The sequence below is a fragment of the Castor canadensis genome, chromosome 4 (genome assembly GCF_047511655.1).
Source record: "Castor canadensis chromosome 4, mCasCan1.hap1v2, whole genome shotgun sequence".
Lineage (NCBI taxonomy): Eukaryota > Metazoa > Chordata > Mammalia > Rodentia > Castoridae > Castor > Castor canadensis.
In genome coordinates this window covers 120,466,187-120,481,397 of record NC_133389.1, presented here as the reverse complement: position 1 = coordinate 120,481,397, position 15,211 = coordinate 120,466,187, and the positions used below count along the sequence as shown (strand labels likewise).

Below are 15,211 nucleotides of genomic sequence, written 5' to 3'. Positions count from 1 at the left end.
ATTGAATGTAGTGTTCTTATTATGTTAGCTCTGTGGTGAAACTGATATGGCATATGGAAAATGACTTTCTTGGTGATAACACTGACAAAACTAAACAATAATAGTAGACAGATAAGTATAAATATGAGTAAAAACAGTAAAAATCTTTCATTTGACTTAGCCTGTGAAATATATCAAAACAAGAAAAGTATAACAGCATCAAGACTGTCTGAATCATTGGCAGTATGTTGTGTAGTTGATGTTATAGTTCAGTGCTTTAATTTCACTTGATTTTGTTTCCTCACAGACTTTCATGGTATTGAATAAAGAGAGAACAATCTTCAGATTGAATGCATATTCCATCTTCTGTACCTTGTCTCCTTTCAGCCCCATTAGAAGAACAACTATCAAGGTTTTGGTGCATCCATATCCTTTTCTGTGAACTTGTTTACTGTGTGAACCACAGATGCCAAATCCAACTGCTCATTACTCAACTATTACTGCAGAAATTTCACTATCTTATTTTTATCTCATTTCAGCTTGTATTGAAATCTGGATGGTGCTGCATTAATGATTCCATGTTTTAAAATACATATAAAATGTATTTTCCAATATTCATGATAGTAGTATAGTAGCAAAAATTAACAGTCATCTTCACTGTTTTTCAATAAGGATAATATGTATTTTCAACATTTCTGAAAATATTTCATCCCATGTGTATACAAATGTAAGTTATAGAAGTAGACCTTTCTGATGTTATTTATTGTCCATTTTTCCTTGACTGTAACCTACCATTTTCCGACTGTTAATTTTAGTCAGTGTCCTCATTGATTGCATACTTATGACCTTGAACAATCCACCAGAATGGGTACTAGCAATAGAGTAAGTTATGTAAATTTATTATCCATAATATCATCTACAATCATACTTTAGTTTTTAACATTTTGTGTTATTTAATAACATTATATAGTGTGTTACATATATAAATAATACAATTTAATATTTACATTTTACACATAACGGTATATTTGTGGTATACAAGGTAGTATTTATATATACACCACAATTGAATTTTCCAAATAAAGCATGAATACATGTCACTTTATTAACTTAAGGTTTTTCCTGTCCTTTCATTATTCTTAGTTAGATACTTTTGAATCATGGTCTCATTAGTTGCCAAGGCTGTCCTCAAACTTTTGATCCTCCTGCCTCAGTCTCCATCATGCCCTACACTTAGTTAAATGTTTAAATATATCTATTTCTCATTAGAGTATGTTAACGTCATAAAAATATTTGAGTCTTCAGCTATATTTGTAGGTCATGTTACCTACAAGTGGTGTTTTATTTCAGACTTAATTATTAATGATTAGTAAATATTTCAGTGTCTCGGGTCTCTACTATTGCAACCCCACACCTGACTTCTTCATACTTCAAATGAATTTTATTCCTTTCCATTCATTAAGAAACTGTTACTTTTCTATTTTACTTTTCTTCTCTTTCCTGAGTAATATGAATGGTCACATTTGCTTGAGACTACAATGATGGAAAAGCCCATTAAATTTTCTAGGGAAGAAGATTTTCTTGAAGTTACCTCTTGACCTTTAAGTCTTTTCTTAAAATTAGTTGACTTTGGGAGGTAACAATAATACTTATTCACCAAAAATTCCTTGTGTGTTTATAGTATAATTAATTAGAACTTAACATATTTCTCTTAATTATTGTATAAATTCCCACATGGAGTAAATTTGTTATTTGATATTTTTATCTTTTACCTAAATAAATAATATTTTTAAAGGTGTTCACTTCTGAACCAGGACTTGTTGAAAGAAAATGGTAGTCAAATTTCAAATTTCATGGCTAATAGTACAAGGCATAGGCATTCTAAAAGCCATATCTGAAGTTCTGTGCTGAGATTCATGGGGCCCTTGCTGCTTACAATATTGTCTGCTTGATTGATGATTGGTTGTTTTTAGCCTACCAAACAGATAATGTTTTTATCTTTCTGTTAACTTATCTTTAAATACCATATATTTATCATAGACATAGTATTTCTGCATTGACAATGTATTAATATCACTTTTAATATTTATGTGAAATTTTTTTCTGTAGGAATACTTTGCTTGGAATTTATACATTTGAAATACTTGTGAAAATTATTGCAAGAGGTGTCTGGGCAGGACCTTTTTCTTTCCTTGGAGATCTATGGAATTGGCTCGATTTCAGTGTAACTTCATTTGAGTAAGTATTTCTTGAAGTTGTGAACATCTTCATCTTCTATGAAGGAAGTGTGTTTTATTTTAAAAATCATCTACAATGTGTTTTCTGCTGGGAAAAACTTTAAGATTAAAGAACATTTCAGAAGTTGTAGTCATGATGATTCCCTTGGTCAGCTGTTGATGAACTAGACTTCAAAATATGAGACATGGATAAAATGAATGGGATGTTTTCTATCTTGACTGAATGTAGGACTGGATATGTCCATTTTAAGTAATTTTTTAAAATTCTTAGTCCTCATTTAGCTACACAGCTTGAGATCAGTAAATATAATGAATACCAGAATAAGGTATTTTAAACACACGTTTTCTGTAGTGTTAAGTACAATTCTAATTATTTCATGACTACTTTTTCAGTGCTTTTATTCTGTTTTATACATGTGGAAATGATTAGTGACATCAAATTCCATTAAAAACCATTTTTAAAGATATTCTATTTATAGTTTTTTCTCATTTAAAAAACAGTAATACTGGGTTGACAGAGTGGCTCAAGTGGTAGAGCATCTGCCTAGCAAGGGTTAGGCCCTGAGTTCAAACTCCAGTACTGCAAAAACAAACAAACAAAAAAACCCAATGATCCTTATAAAGAGTATAGGCAGTGTTTGCCAATTGTAAGCAATCAAATAATATTAGGTAAGTGCCAAGTACTGTGACCTGTGGTCCTGGACAACCAGGGAAAAACATGAGACCCTATCTCACAACAGTAACTAAAGCAAAAAGAGCTGGGCTTGTGGATCAAATGGTAGAGCACCTGCCTAGCAAGCATGAGGCCCATAGTTCAAAGCTCAGTGCTGCCAAAAGAATTACTGTCTATGCTAACTTCTAATATTTCTGTTCTTGTTGCTGCAAGCTAACACTTAGCTAACTAAGCTAACCTTACACGCTTTACATGTATTATCCCATTTAACCCCATGAAGAGCCTCTGAATTCAAAATATCACCCCACCTTAAAATTGAAGAAATTATTGCAAAAAAAAAAATAGATAAATTTCTCCTGTCACACAGCTAGTAAATGGTGGCTCTTACATTTCTGCACAGGCAATCTGGCCCCATGGATGTTCTTACCTAATATATAGTCATCACTCTTCCCCATCATCAGAGTCATCATTGCCACAAACATTGGAGTTTTAAATACCTAGGATGAATCTCATTCTTCATAAAAACACAGCTACTAGCTCTTCTTATATTCTCTTCAGCAATAAGAAAAATGTTTATGAATATAATGTATTATATTTGATATGCAATTTAGAATATTCACTGTCAAACTGTTATAAACTCTCATAATTTAAGTTCATAGATGGATATTTACCAAGTCACCTTGATCTGTAGCAATTTTTGTCTTCCGATCAATAACAAAATATTTGCAAAATAGGATAAAGTGACCAAGGAAAAAATCCTTGGATATAAAATATTTAAAAACAATTTTCAAACAGCATAGAAAGTCAAAGGTAAGTAGAATTAATTGAATATGACTCCTAAATTATTTTAATTTATTTTGACAGGCTTATAATAAGGTATTCACTTCTAAATTCCAGTCCAATGTTTAAAACTGTAAGAACTCTGAGAATTTTGAAAATTATTCCTTTAAACCAAGGTAAGAAATGGCAATAAATTTCTTTTCCTTGTTGTTTTATGTGTTTCTGTGTACTCATTTGAACCTGTTGTTGCTCAGAGAAAATGTTATTTTTAGCAGTGTTTCCACTTTGGAAATTTTGAGATATCTGCCCTTCAAGTTTATTTGCCACTACAGGAAAGGAAAGAAAAACTACATTTGACTGTTATTTATATTGTGTTGGTTGGGTACATTAGGTATGGTACTGAAATATAGGTTAATGAACTATACTTTTATTTTACTTTTACATCATACATTCTATATTTTTATACAGTTGTATTAAATATAAGCTTACACAATTTCCCAAAGATGTCTAGTCTGTCTCCTGGTTTTCATCATTGGATCAAGAAATCAGTTGGAATAAACAAAGTAATATAAAATAAGATAAACTCCCCTTTGTCTTCAGAGACTGGATAGGATGCAGTCCATGTTCCACAAAGTTCAGGAAGGTCTTTCACAAACAGAGAAGAGAGCTGTGAGCATAATAATGAGGGATGTTGAGTACTAGTTTACAGCTTCCATCCTGAACATAGCCACATAGAAGCTCACCAATACCTCCTAACTTGTTATTCTGAATGGATAAAAACAATCTGATAGTGTGCGGATGTGACTCCCAGTACTAGAGTGCCTGCCTTGCAAGTGTGGTGAGGCTGTGAGTTCAAACCTCTGTACAGCCAATAAAAAGCAAATCAGAACAACTTCCTTTAGAATTTTTGGCTACTGCGAGACAGAAGTGTCCTGAAATTATTATATGAAGAAGGATGAGTGTAATGATACCGAAGATGAGGTCTATAGGCAACTTTCATGACATGGGATACTATGAAGAATGATGGGAATAAGACAATCGTGTACTTGGACTCCAGACTGAGTACAACAAACAGATTGAAGATTCATAACCTGTGAATTTTTTTTTCATTTATTCATAAGTGCATACAATGTTTGGGCCATTTCTCCCACCTATCTTCTGCCCCCTCCCTCTACCCCTCACTCCCTCCCTCTACCCCCCTACCGCCTCACTTCCAGGCAGAAACTGTTCTGCCCTTATCTCTAATTTTGTTGAAGAGAGAATATAAATAATAAGAAAAAAGACAAAGCAGTTTTGCTAGTTGAGATAAGCATAGCTCTACAGGGAGATTCCTAGCATTGCTTGCATGTACAAATGTGTAACATTCTAAGTTGATTCTTCTCAAATTGACCTTTTCTCTAGTTCCTGATCCCCTTCTCCTATTGGCCTCTTTCACTTTAAAGTTTCTGCATTAGTTCCTATGCATTGAGGACATCAAATACTATCATGTTTTTTGGGTTTCTTACCTATCCGCCTACCTCCCATGTGTGCTCTCACCTTATCTTGTGACCAAAGTCCAATCACACTGCTGTATTTGCCCTACATCTAAAGTCCGTATATGAGGGAGGACATACAATTTTTGGTCTTTTGAGCCTGGCTAACCTCGCTCAGAATGATGTCTCCAGTTCCATCCATTTACTTGTGAATGATAAAATTTCGTTCTTCTTCATGGCTGAATAGAATTCCATTGTGTATAAATACCACATTTTCTTAATCCATTCATCATTAGTGGGGCATCTTGGTTATTTCCATAACTTGGCTATTGTGAATAGTGCTGCAATAAACATGGGTGTGCAGGTGCCTCTGGAGTAACCTGTGTCACATTTCTTTGGGTATATCCCCAGGAGTGGGATTACTGGATCATATGGCAGATCTATGTTTAGATTTTTAAGAAGTCTCCAAATTTTATTAGTTTGCATTCCTACCAGCAGTGTACAAGGGTTCCTTTTTCTCCACATCCTCACCAACACCTGTTGTTGGTGGTGTTTCTATTGAAGGCTATTTTAATGGGGGTGAGGTGGAATCTTAGTGTGGTTTTGATTTGCATTTCCTTTATGGTTAGAGATGGTGAGCATTTTTTCATGTATCTTTTAGCCCTTTGAATTGCTTCTTTTGAAAACGTTCTGTTTAGTTCAGTTGCCCATTTCTTTATTGGTTCATTAACTTTGGAAGAGTTTAGTTTTTTGAATTCCCTATATATTCTGGTTATCAGTCCTTTGTCTGATGTACAGCTGGCAAATATTTTCTCCCACTCTGTGGGTGGGCTTTTCATTTTAGAGACCATTTCTTTTGTTGTGCTGAAGCTTTTAAATTTAATGCAGTCCCATTTGTCCATCCTTTCTCTTAGTTGCTGAGCTACTGGGATTCTATTGAGGAAGCCCTTGGCTATACCTATTGCTTCCAAAGTGTTTCCTACTCTTTCCTGCATCAACTTTAGAGTTTGGGGTCTGATATTAAGGTCCTTGATCCATTTTGAGTTGATACTAGTACAGCGTAATAAACATGGATCTAGTTTCAGTTTTTTGCAGATGGTTAACCACTTTTCCCAACAACATTTGTTGAAGAGGCTGTCTTTTCTCCATCGTATATTTTTAGCGCCTTTGTCAAAAATAAGGTGGGTATAGCTGTGTGGATTCATATCCCGGTCCTCTATTCTGTTCCGCTGATCTTCATGTCTGTTTTTGTGCCAGTACCCTGCTGTTTTTATTGCTATTGTTTTGTAATATAGTTTGAAGTCGGGTATTGTGATACCTCCAGCATTGCTCTTTTTGCTGAGTATTGCCTTGGCTATTCACGCTCTCTTGTGTTTCCAAATGAATTTTGGGGTAGATTTTTCAATGTCTTTGATGAATATCATTGGGATTTTGATGGGAATTGCATTAAACATGTAGATATCTTTTGGTAGTATAGCCATTCTTACTATGTTGGTTCTACCAATCCATGAGCATGAGAGATCTTTCCATCTTCTGTAGTCTTCCTTGATCTCTTTCTTCAGGGGTTTGTAGTTTTCCTTGTAGAGGTCATTCACATCCTTTCTTAAGTTTACTCCTAGGTATTTGATTTTTTTTGAGGCTATTGTAAGTGGAATTGTTTTCATATATTCTTTCTCAATTTCTTCATTATTAGTGTATAGAAAAGCTAATGATTTTTGTAAGTTGATTTAATATCCTGCTGTAGCTGTTAATGGTGTCTAGGAGTTTTTGGATAGAGTTTTTTGGGTCTTTAAGGTATAAGATCATATTGTCTGCAAATAGGGATATTTTGACAGTTTCTTTACCTATTTGTATTCTTTTTTATTTATTCTTCTTGCCTAATTTCTCTGACTAAGAATTCCAGTACTATGTTGAATAGGAGTGGAGATAGTGGGCATCCTTGTCTAGTTCCTGATTTTAGAGGGAATGGTTTCAGTTTTTCTCTGTTAAGTATAATGCTGGCTGTAGGTTTGTCATATATAGTTTTTATAATGTTGAGCTACTTTCCTTCTATTCCTAGTTTTCTTAGAGCTTTTATCATGAAAAGGTGTTGGATCTTATCAAAGGCTTTTTCTGCACCCATTGAGATGATCAATTGTTTTTTTTCTTTGCTTCTATTAATGTGCTGTATTACATTTATTGGCTTGAGTATGTTGAACTACCCCTGTATTCTAGGGATGAAGCCGACTTGGTATGGTGAATGATCTTTCTGATATGTTGTTGGATTCAGTTTGCCATTATTTTATTAAGGGTTTTTGCATTGATGTTTATTAAAGAGATTGGCCTATAGTTCTCCTTTTTGGAGGTGTCTTTGCCTGGTTTTGGGATGAGTGTAATACTGGCTTCATACAATGTATTAGGCAGTTCTCCTTCCCTTTCTATTTCATGGAACAGTTTAAGGAAAGTTGTTATTAGTTCTTTTTTAAAGGTCTGATAGAATTCAGCAGAGAATCTGTCAGGTCCTGAACTTTTTTTGGGGGAGACTCTTTATTGCTGCTTCAATTTCATTTTGTGTTATAGATCTATTCAGATGATTGATGTCCTCTTGGTTCAATTTTGGATGGTCATAAGTACCTATAAATCTGTCCACTTCTTTAAGATTTTCAAATTTATTAGAATATAGGTTCTCAAAGTAGTCTCTGATGATTTCCAGCATTTCCATGGTGTTTGTTGTTATCTCCCCTTTTGCATGTCTGATTTTATTGATTTGGTTTTTTCTCTCCTCATTTTAGTCAGGTTTGCCAGTGGTCTGTCAATCTTGTTTATTTTTTCAAAAAACCAACTTTTTGTTTCATTAATTCTTTGTATGCTTTTTTGTGTTTCTATTTTATTGATTTCAGCTCTTATTTTTATTATTTCTCTCCTTCTGTTTGTTTTGGTATTTGCTTGTTCTTGTTTTTCTAGGAGTTTGAGATGCAGCATTATGTCATTGATTTGAGATCTTTCTGTCCTTTTAATATATGCACTCATGGCTATAAACTTTCCTCTCAGGACTGCTTTTGCTGTGTCCCTTAGGTTCCGGTAGGTTGTGTTTTCATTTTCATTAACTTCCAGAAATGTTTTAATTTCCTCCTTTATTTCAACAATGATCCATTGATCATTGAGCAATGTGTTGTTCAGCTTCCAACTGTTTGCATATTTTTTTTGTTGAGTTCTAGTGATCAGAAAGAATAATGGTATTATTTCTATTTTCTTATATTTGCTGAGGCTTGCTTTATGTTATAAGATATGATCAATTTTGGAGAAGGTTCTGTGGGCTGCCAAGAAGAATGTATATTGTGCAGAAGTTGGATGAGATATTCTGTGGACATCGGCTAGGTCCATTTGATCTATGGTATGATTTAGATCTAGGATTTCTTTATTGATTTTTTGTTTGGATGACCTATCTATTGGTGATAGGGGATATTAAAGTCTCCCACTACTACTGTTTTGGAGTTTATATATGTTATTATGTCATTCAGAGTATGTTTAATGAAATTGGGTGCATTGACGTTAGGTCCGTGTAAGTTGATAATTGTTATTTCCTTTTGGTGTATTTCCCCTTTTATTAGTATGGAGTGTCCTTCTTTATCTCTTTTGATCAATGTAGGTTTGAAGTCTCTTTGTCTGAGATAAGTATTGCTACTCCTGCCTGTTTTCAGGACCATTGGCTTGGTAAATCTTCTTCCAGCTTTTCACCCTAAGCCTGTGCTTGTGTCTGTCAATGAGATGGGTCTCCTATAAGCAACAGATTGTTGGATCTTCCTTTTTAATCCAGTTTGTCAAGCAGTGTCTCTTGATGGGGAAATTAAGACCATTAACATTCAGTGTTAGTATTGATAGGTATGTGGTGATTCCTGTCATTTACTTGTCTTTGTTGTTTAAGGGTTTGATTGTGTGCCGCTGAATCAATGTTACTCTCTACTGTCTTGCCTTTTCTTCTCCTGTGGTTTGGTACTGCCTGCCCTTTCATGGTTTTGTTTGCTTTCACTTTCTGTGTGCAGAATTCCTTGAAGAATCTTTTGAAGTGGTAGCTTGGTGGTCATATATTGTTTTAGTTTCTGCTTATCATGGAAGACTTTTATTGTTCCATCTATTTTGAAAGATAATTTTGCTAGGTAGAGTATCCAAGGTTGAAGTTATTTTCATTCAGTGCCTGGAAGACCTCACTCCATGCTCTTCTTGCTTTTAAGGTTTCCATTGAGAAATCTGCTGTGATTTTGATGGGTTTACCTTTGTATGTTATTTGTTTTTTCTCTCTTACAGCCTTCAATATTCTTTGTTCTCTGTGTTTGTTGTTTTAATGATAATATGTTGTGGGGTAGTTCTATTTTCATCAAGTCTGTTTGGTGTCCTGGATGCTTCCTGTACCTGAACGGGCATAACTTTCTCTAGATTTGGGAAATTTTCTGTTATTATTTTGTTGAATATATTACAAATTCCTTTTGCTTGCACCTCTACTCCTTCTTCAATACCCATGATTCTCAGGTTTGGTCTTTTGATGGAGTTGGTGAGTTCTCGCATATTCCTTTCACAGGTCTTGAGTTGGCTGATTAGTAGTTCCTCAGTTTTTCCTTTTATTATCATTTCATCTTCAAGTTCTGAGATTCTGTCTCCTGCTTGTTCTAGTATGCTGGAGAGGCCTTCCATTTTGTTTTGCATTTCTGTTTCATTCTTTTTTCTGAGGTTTTTCCATGTCATGGGTCACTTCCTCTTTAATATTATCAATTTTCATCCTTTATTCACTTATCTCTAGATATATGGTATTCTTTATTTCACTTTGGTGTTTATTTAGGGTTTCTATGGTTTCTTTTATTTGTTCTTGTGCTTTCTCATATTCTTTTTTTGTTGTTGTCTTGGAATTTCTTCAGTGTCTCCTATACATGTTGGTTGACCATGTCTAGTGTCATCTCTATGAAATTCTCATTGATTACTTGCAGGATTTCTTCTTTCAGAATTTTCTTGTGGGCTTCTTTGGGTTCCTTGGTATAGTTTCTCTTTGTTTTGTTGGAGTCTGTATCTGGGTATCCATTTTCTTCATTTCCCTCTGGTTCCTGTACTAATTTATTATTGGGGGAGAATGGTTTCCATTCTTTTTCCATCTTCCCATCATTTCTCTTGGTGCTGTTACTTTCCCTGTGCTGTGTGTAATTTAGTATTAGCTAGCTTACAATAGTAAAAGTAATGAAATCTAAAATGGAAGAGTAAGAGGAAAAAGAAGGCAAAGAAAGAAAAGAAAAAAGAAAAAAAATAAAGAGACAAATTAACAGGGAGAGATGGTATACTAATCAACAGTGAACTAAACAAGGATTTAGAGAGAAAGAGAAAAAAAGAAGAGTGAAAAAAAATCTCAGGTCAGGTGCAATGAAGTTTCAGTCTTAGTAGTTCTGATGTTACTCCTTCAGCATCCAGTCCTGGTGTAGGTATTTGAGTAGTAGCTCGGTCGTTGTCTCACCTATTGGTCTGCATCTCCCAGGCAGGTTAGGAGCCGGCATCTGGTGGCACATGATCTCTCCTGATTTCTCACTGTAATGTGGCATGGAAAAACTTTGTGAGGTCTGGGGGTTTGGGGTGTCATAGTTTTGCCTCTTCTTGGTGGTTTTTCCTGCCAAATGTGGCTCCAGCATCTCACCAAGATTTTTGCTCTACGGTGCTCACACTATCTGCTTCCTCCCTCTAGTCGCCATCTTGGATCCAAACTCCCTGTGAATATTTTTAAGACAATGAATTTTATACATTAAGAAAATGAATTATAGCATTTCTGAATTACATCTCAATAAATGTGCTTGATGTAAATGGTTTGTGGCATGGTAGCTTCACCAAATTTAGTAAAGTATCAAAGCAGAATCACTCTGATAAGAATATCCAAAGTTCCATTCCTTTTCCACTTTCTGAAACTTTGAAGACATAAAATTGCATCTCTTTAATCTTCATGTTAAGATCAGAGGTAAAGCTTATAAAAGACACTCCATTAATATAAGTTAATATAAGCAGATACACCCACTAGGGTTTGGGAGCAGTCTGGTAGAGACCTCTTGCTCTTTATTTCAAGGGAGAATGAACAAGACACATACCAGCAATATGGACTATAATATGAAAATATTTTTACAGTTTAGAAAGAGAAGTATATTATATAAAAGAGTGAAAGTACTACTGTTTTTTAAACAGATGTGCATTAGGATAAGAGCAAGCAAAAAAAATTATGTATTTTGTAGTCCCAAAAGTATGCAGAAGATGAAAACTAAATACTAAAATAGACAAATACAAGTAAGTTTAAGATGGAAAGTAATATAAATTGCAATATCTTAGGTGAATATCAAATGGTAGTGTTATCAGTGCATCAAACTAAACCACTTTGTAAACAAAGACTAGAGAAATTCTGTATTAATTGAAAATGAAGTGGATTGGTGGAGAGAAAACCAAGTTCCATTTTATGGATAATTAGCTATCCTGCAAAAGAGGCCAGAATAAATATCAATGACAAATTATTTTTAAATGCATTGGAATGTTTAATTTTCTTAACTGGAGGAAACCCTTACAAATGGAAAGGACTCACTAGAAAAATAATAGCAACGGATACATGTAGAGATCTTATAAAATTTTATAAATTTAGAGTGTTAGAGAATGAAAGTACTATGAAAACCCTATGAACAAGAAAGCAGAGAAACAGACACTGTAGAAAGGTGATCCTTAGACCTCTTGATATCACCCATCAGGAGGCAGTGGAATTTCAGAGCTTCAGTGGAGTGTGGATGGAGAGGTCATAACATTGCAGTTCTATGCCTGTCTGTCATTCATATTTGAAGTCAACAGAAAATATTCTCATTCATGTAAAAGTTCTGAACTTTTACACATTTATCTTTCCTGAATAATTTCTGGAAAAATATGAGAATTAAAATGTCCAGTATCACAAAGATTTAATCTCGAAACTGATCACAATGAACTCTGGAACCACTGCAACAGGAAATAAATACTAAGTTGCTATTAGTGGGTTGTGCAGCAAATGCACTTATCATAAATCAGTGGTTACCATGTAGACACTAATAGATTATTCCTAACTAGAGACACGTTCTCTGAGAAAACTTTGAAACAGATGCTGACATTATAAAATTGTGGTCATTTTCATTAAAATCTAAATGAACTCAGATGAATTAATGGATCAGTCAGCCTTGGTCCACCTATATTCCCAAATGATAACACCCTGTTATAGTTAGGAGCCCCTTCCCCTTTAAGTCAGGCATTTCATCTGAGTCCTCTCTCAGTTTGCATGGATTTAATCTTTCAGAAAAGCCCTTGTAAGGGGAAGTAAGGGAGGGAGCAGGGCAGGAGTAATGGAGGGAGTGGGAGGAAGGGGGGAGAAAGGACCCAAACATTGTATGCACATATGAATAAAATAAAAATTAAAAAACAAAGCCCTTGTAAAAGATTTGAATGTTCCTTTAGTCTAATAAATCATGATAGATTGAATGTTATGAAAAACATTATAATTTAACAATTATAACTAAGTCAAAAGTCCTAAAGTATAGTAGTAAAAACTGAAAAGTGGGAAGAGAGAAACGTGAGTAAGTAAAAATGGTTATGTACTTATCTTATATGGTGCAGCTAGTGTAAATACAGTTTTCTATTTTCCATTTCTAATTTTTGTGATTCTGAGAATGGAGCCCAGGATCTTGGGCATGCCAGGCAAGCACACTTCACTAAAATATAACCCAGCCCTCAGTCTTATATTTTTATGTAGAGATTTACATGTTGGTTCAAAATAGTATCTAAAATTTGACATAAGTGCTCAAAGAAGCAATATTTTATCTAAAACATTAGAGAAAAATATAGTAAATTTTATGGGAAATACAGATATCAAAAAATAAGATGATTGCCAAATTATGTGCCATGCACTTTGTAGTCCAGCTTCTGGGGAGGCAAGGGACAGGCAGATTGCATAAGTCCAGAAATTTGAGACCAACTTAACAACATAGTGAAACCCTTTCTTTAAAAAATAAGTAAAAAAAAAAAAGAATAGATTTTTCAACTCCAATGATAACAAACGAAATAGGTATTATCCTCATTTTAAAGTTAATAAAACAGAGACAGAAATGTCAATAACCTGCTTAATATCAGCTCAGATAGCAACTGTATTTTCTTATACATCATTAAGCTGGATAGACCAACAAGTAAGAAGAGATCAAGGGAAAAAGAGAAGGAGGAATGAATGAAGAAAGGAAAAAAGGGGAGAGGAAGGAAGGGAAGTTTTTATATCAAAATAATAGTACCAGCTTCAACTAAGAAAAAGTACAATAAGGAAGTATTGTACCAAGAAGTACCAATGTTGTACCAAGAAGTACAACCAAGAAGTATTTTTGGTTTTTGTTTTTTGTATTTTCAGAATTTATCATGTATACTTAATAATTAGAAAAAGGAATATCTTTAAATAAAACCAGCTATAAGCTTGATTTCTCAATTAGTAAGAATTGTGATATAAATACACTTTACCTATATCATAGTTGTATCATTCTCATTATTAATCATTAAAATTTTGTCACAAGTTCTATTTATATAGCTTCAAAAATTGAATTCTTATAATTAAAAAAAGTACAGAATACTGCAATTTCAAATTATTTCTTGTTATTATACCTTTTCAACCCATTTTGATTTATATCTGCACATTGTGCTTGTGTGTGTCAACACTGGTGGTTGCTATGACTAGCAATATCCAATACAGAAAAACTTTTCTTTATATAGTAAAGAGAAACAAACAAAAACCTAATTTTAAACACTGGGTCTGAATTATTTCTCTGGGTGTTACAAATTAGCAACAATAAATTTAAGAAACCTCAAATTTTGACTTTTATTTACTTTATTTGATAGACTAGATGACAAGAATTAGATTATAAAACACAGATCTGCTGATTTCAATGAAGTATGCATTTACCCATGGGAGAGTTTTGCTGCAAAGGCTGGTTTGCTAAGATTTCTATTTTATCAAAAACACACCTTTCTCTTTCCAGGTTTGAACTCCCTTGTAGAGACCCTGATCCATTGCGTGAAGAAGCTTTTTGGTGCCATTACCTTAACCGTATTTTCTCTGAGCATATTTTCTGCAATTGGGATGGGACTTTTCATGGGAAACTTGAAGCACAAATGTTTGCGATGGCCCCAGGAACATGAAAATGAAACTCAGCACAACAGAACTGGAAACCCATATTATGTTCGAGGTAAGAATCACTTGCCATCTATGTTGAAAATGAAAACCTCCTAAAGGCAGAGCGGTCTCACAGAAATGAACACTCAGCTTCACAGCAAACTTTAGCTAGAACCATGCTCAAGTACTAGTTTAATTTAGTGTTTTTTAATTAAGATCAGCAAAGTTAACAATTTTCAGAATTAGGAAAAATCTAAATTCTGAAAAAGTTGCCATTTAAAAAATTACAAGTCTTATTTTCAGTTTCATCAGAGAGAGCTTAAAGTATTATCCTTATAATAGCATCTTTCTTCAATAAAGTTGTTTATTTAAAATATAATCTTAACCTTACTCATTAAAGCTTTACAGATCACCTTAAAAGTAAAAATGCCTTGACTATAGAAAGTCTTACTGTTGTTGGATTTCAGTTAATAATAAAAATTTTAATCATAAAATAGTAATGTAAAATAAGCATTGCTTATACATCACATATGCACAAGTGGTTCACATGTCTAATCTCATGTCTTCATCATACTTATTCATAAGAGGCAGAGTAACCCCTACCCTATTGCATACACTCACATGGGAATACTGACAAATTAAGTACTGTTCCAGGAGTTATAACTACTAGATGGTAAAACTGGAAATCTACACAAGCTCTTTCTGCAATTAAAACCTGTCCCTTGTCACTGCGCGACAAGAACTTATTGGATTTTCCTCTCTCACTAAAATTAAAGGATATTTTCTGACAATATTTAAGAAAAACAAAATCCTATTTTTCAGCTGACAAAAATAATATATTGATAAGTCTTATATAGCCTCTCTAACATTAATTTTACTTATATTTTGCATTTAATTACTTCTAAAACAAACCTTA

The 15,211-nt window shown here is 33.9% G+C and overlaps 1 protein-coding gene across 3 annotated transcripts in view; it reads left to right on the top strand.

The window, feature by feature from the left end:
- Scn7a (sodium voltage-gated channel alpha subunit 7) overlaps positions 1-15,211 on the top strand; it is a 90,136-nt gene that overhangs the window by 21,904 nt on the left and 53,021 nt on the right. For 2 of the 3 annotated variants that reach the window (XM_074071017.1, XM_020156907.2), the window contains 5 exons: positions 287-405; positions 772-861; positions 2,089-2,217; positions 3,754-3,845; positions 14,162-14,368. In XM_074071017.1, coding sequence (XP_073927118.1) covers positions 293-405; positions 772-861; positions 2,089-2,217; positions 3,754-3,845; positions 14,162-14,368 — 631 coding nt within the window. In that variant the 5' untranslated portion in view covers positions 287-292. Of the gene's footprint in view, positions 1-286; positions 406-482; positions 707-771; positions 862-2,088; positions 2,218-3,753; positions 3,846-14,161; positions 14,369-15,211 lie in introns of those variants that run through there. The other variant, XM_074071018.1, reaches the window with a different exon arrangement.